This window comes from Corylus avellana, chromosome ca9 (assembly GCF_901000735.1).
Source record: "Corylus avellana chromosome ca9, CavTom2PMs-1.0".
Lineage (NCBI taxonomy): Eukaryota > Viridiplantae > Streptophyta > Magnoliopsida > Fagales > Betulaceae > Corylus > Corylus avellana.
The window spans coordinates 2,833,124-2,837,816 of NC_081549.1; the positions used below are offsets into that span (position 1 = coordinate 2,833,124).

The following is a 4,693-nucleotide window of genomic DNA, read 5'->3' on the forward strand; positions in this document are numbered from 1 at the left end:
TTTAACATTATTATTATTAATTTTTAATCTATTAATAATTTTAAAAATCACATCGCAATTAAAAAACACTAAAAATATACCTGGCATTTTCCTTTGTCATATATTGTAATAGATACTCCTTTCTTAAAATAGGACTATCAAATTGACAATTTGGTACGATTCGTACGAGATTTAAAAAAATTGTTTTTATTAGGAGATTTTTTTCAAATCTGTCCCGACAAAACTTTTAGACCGTACATTTTTCTTCCCCCACCAACGCAACGTCCAATTCCTGCGATATATGACCGAGGAAGTTCCACTTCCAACCCATTTCTTGACTTTGACTGCAGTCTCCCATATTTATTTAATTATTATAAAATAAAATGAAAAAGCACAAACACGAAGAAGACTTCAATCCCTTTGAACAACTCAATTAAAAATAAAAATAAATAAATAAAAAATCCCTTTGACTTTGAAAAATTAAATTGGAGGGTTGATTTTAATAATAACATATATTCATGCAAATAGAGGACCTAATAATAAAAAATAAATTATATTCCTAACAGTTTTAGGAAAGCAAAAAGAAGTTGGTATATATATATATATATTGAGGGGCGTCAGGCGTGCAAGACAAAGGAAAAACAAGGAAACACAAAGGTAAAGAATCTAAAGTCAGCTCATCATCTTCTTCTTCTTATTATTATTATTATTTTCTAATTAAAGAATAGGCTTCCAACTCTTCCTAGGACCTACTTAAGCCAACTTTTTGACCTCCAATCCTAAACTAGCTAGTTTAACTCCTACTTGATAAGCTAATTATGAAAGCCAAAATAAATATTAATTAACCATGTACTTAATTAATAAGATAAGATGATTAAAAAACTGGCTTAGGTCGTAGGCCGGATGAGTTGGAAGCCTTATCGATCTTGAAGCTAGGGTTGTTGTTGTATAAAAAGTCACTTAATTCACGATTGAATGAATAAAAGTCATCATCCAATCTTATCAACTGAATCCACAGACTTGTTTAGTTTTGAAAAATCTGCATGTGCATGTGAATCAGTCTTATTTGATTATTCTTTGCACATCGTAAGGACCTAATTGCATTGACAAACACATGTCACAATTCACAAGTCAAGAGTACTGTTAAATATATTGAAGATATATATTGTAGAGAGAGAGGAAACAGAGGGAAGAGAGAGAGCGGAAGCATATAATGGGTATTGAATAGTGAAATCCTAAAGTATTACATAGACTTATATTTATAGAAGCTATGAATGATAGACAAGTAAACCTAATAGACTAAGGAAAGATAAACCTAGTAGAGAAATAACCCTATAATAATATCAAATATATATTCTTAACAAAGACCAAAAAACACACACACAACATAACAGATAAAGCTTTGACGCGTTTATGTATTATGAAGAAGGTCGAAGAACTAAAGTTGGGTCTCTGCGATTTGCATCCAGGTAGCCACTTCTCATTTTGGGGGAGTTAGGATTAAGGAAAAGAGTTAAAATGAGACATTTTTAATTTTACAATATTAATATAGTAAGTTTTTACATTAAATATTAAAAAGATATATTTCTCTAGCTTTTTGATATTTAAAACTATTAATCAAGTTCTTAAGTTTAAGTTTTGTTAATATTTTATTCTCGATAAAAATTTTGAATAATTAATTTTATCTCTTGTAATTACAATTTAATTAATTGTGATCGAAACTTGTAACAATGACCAACTAGCTAAGATCAATGGCGTTGACAGTAAGTATAACATCCAAAATATCGAAGAACTAAATTATAATAGAATTAAAAAGCAAAAGATTAGAAGTAATAAAAGAAAAAAAAAAAGAAAAAAAAAAGAAAAGGGAAATCTTGATTTTGCTAAAAACTTAACTATGTTTTTTTTTAAATTCAGTTTTCATTAACTTAGATTTAAAAGTGTTAAACCAAACAGACTTTAATTAGTAGTTGTTTTGATTTCGCAGTTTTAAAATATTAATAAGTTATCTTACCCTAGCTAAACTTATCCCTATCATTTTGCTTTCAAAAAAACCAATAAATGGAAATTACTATAGAAATATTAACGAGGTCTTGAAAGTTGAGGCGTTGATCCTTGGGTCGCCGGGAGGAGACCTTGAAAACAGAGCGCAGCCCACTGGAACACCTCAAATTAATTAAGGGCATGTTTGGTATGCAGAAAATCTAACTTCTTTTTGTTTTTTAGCATGCAAAGAGTTCAACCGTTGACACTGGACAGTAATACAACTGTTGCTTTCTGGATATTATGGTCTTCACCGGTTCACGTATGCACATTATACCTCGGACCTCGCATGACGAAACCCTAAATTTACTTTCTGCACGTGAAAACAATATAAAAGGAAATAGAGCTTAGAAGATATTATTCCAGCGATAAAAAGTTAAAAAAAAAAAAAAAAAAAACCTAAATTTACTTGCAACAAAATATTAATCCTGGTCATGTTGTTATTTGACTGCAGTTGTAAGGTGGAATGTGGATGATGGAGTTGTGAGACTTTACTGTCCTGCCAAGAGTGGGTCTTGCATTATTGAAATTTTAATCAAATTTGAGTAATTTAATTTCAAAGAATATGGTTAGAAACCACATTTTATTTTATAATTTAATCGAAATACTTATATAGCAGTTTTAAACAACTCTCGAATCCGTCATAATTAAATAATTAAAAAAAATTAAAAGTTGATTGAAATTATCACATTAAAATTATGAGATAAATATAATATAAAAATACGATATATAATATTAGTTAATTTCAAGTAATCCCAATCCAGTTCTTAACGCATAAATCTATTGTGAACCAATTTGAGGTCTTTATTTTATAGCTGTTACTTACACCAACACGAAGTTTGGTTTGATGGAATACATTTGAAATTGCAAACAAACAGAATGTGAAAAAATTACATAAATTATCAAATTATTTGAATCGTTTAATTATATGCATGATATCCGGTTCTTAAGAACGATGCTTTTCTTTGCCGTCCCTAATTGATTTGTTGGTGGTGCTATGACCGCCATCCAAGACAAGGTTGAGGCCACTCACGTACTTGGACTCATCGCTCGCCAAGAACACTGCTGCCTCTGCAACATCATCTGTCCCAAGCACCACCCCTTTCAGATTTGCTGCGGAACATATCATGTCTTCCAACGTCTTCTTGTCTTGTATTCCCGACACATTCCTTAGCAAAGGAGTGGCCACGCCGGATGGTGATACGCAGTTAACTCTAATTCCATACTCGCCCAACTCCACACACAAATTCTTGGTCAGACCCACCAGCGCATGCTTTGACGCTGCGTAGATGTGCGGGGTTTCTCCATGTATAACTGACGCAGTGCTTGCTGTGAATAAAATGCTGCCTTTTTTGGCTGGAATCATTACTTTGGCAGCGTGTTTGGCTGCTAGGAATCCCCCCAAGACGTTCACATTAAATACCTTATTGAATTTCTTGCAGTCGAAGTCCAAGATGCCGTCATCAGCATTTGTAATCCCTGCGTTGCTGAACAATATGTCAAGTTTCCCATGCTTTGAGACCGCGGTTTCGACAGCATTTTCAACATCAGATTCGTTGGTGACATCGCAATGGACGTAGGAGATGTAACCACTAGTGCTTATGTCGCGGCAAATGGAGTGACCAAGATCATCTTGGACGTCGGCAATGATAACCTTAGCACCATGTTGAATGAATAGCCTTGCCGTAGTCTCGCCAATTCCGCTAGCCCCTCCGGTTATCAAGGCTACCTTCCCTTCCAACCTGCATAATCAAAAAGTTAAGTTTTCTTTCTTTCATGCGTGATAGATAATCAAAGAAACGAACGTGTTAAGACTCATGAATAAATAGAGAGACATTGCTAGCTAAGCTTACCTCTTGGCAATGAGAGCACCTTCCATCTTTAGCTTATTGTTTCGTTTGTGATACTGCAAGAGAGTCTCTTTCGATCGATGTGAAGATGGGGTGTTGTGGAGGGCTTTTTATAGGCAACCGTAGACCCAAAAAAGAAATATTATGCCTTCAAAAATTATAAATTGTTTTATAAATAATAAAATACATGTTTCACGACTGATCAAAAGTATTTTATTCTTTATGAATTTCTTTAAAATATAATTAAACGCCGAAAATATTTTATAAGGATCTTTTCCAGCGGATACAAATAGAAATAGTCAAAAGTAAACATTAACAACTGCGTACGTACATTGACATCCTTGAGAACTAGCTAGGAAGCAAGCAATTGTTGAACGTGGAGCTGGACTCTGCTTTTTCTGTGGGAACTTCAGGATTTTTTTTTTGGAAAATACATGGAAGGGGAAGTGGGAACTCTCAGCTTAATTAGAAAGAAAGAAAAGAAAAAAACTAGGAACGTACTCTCCGGCGATGGACGACCATTGACTATATAGCAAGCAACAATGTAGTCGAGTTTTTCTATTAAATTAAGGGAAAATTATACTTTACTCCCCTAAGATTTGTTGCGATTTTTAATTCGACCTCTAATATTTTAATTTTTGCAATGCACTCCTCCAAACTTCTAAATTTTTGCAATTCGACATTCCGTCAGTCAAAGCTGTTTTGACTGACGGAATAGTGATTACTGTTAGCCTTTTTTTCCTCAAAATGCCCCCCATCCCAAACCCATCTCTCATGGCCACCACATTTGAAAATCTCCACCCCCACCATACCAGTCGAAC

General features: G+C 33.6%; 1 protein-coding gene across 1 annotated transcript; it reads right to left on the reverse strand.

Moving 5' to 3' along the window:
* Positions 1–2,968: 2,968 nt before the first annotated feature.
* LOC132191708 (short chain aldehyde dehydrogenase 1-like) lies at positions 2,969–3,933 on the reverse strand. Its single transcript, XM_059606800.1, has 2 exons — positions 3,876–3,933; positions 2,969–3,764 (listed from the first exon to the last, which is right to left on the reverse strand). Exons 1-2 carry the CDS (start codon positions 3,899–3,901, stop codon positions 2,969–2,971), a joined length of 822 nt encoding a protein of 273 aa, XP_059462783.1. The 5' UTR covers positions 3,902–3,933.
* Positions 3,934–4,693: the final 760 nt, after the last annotated feature.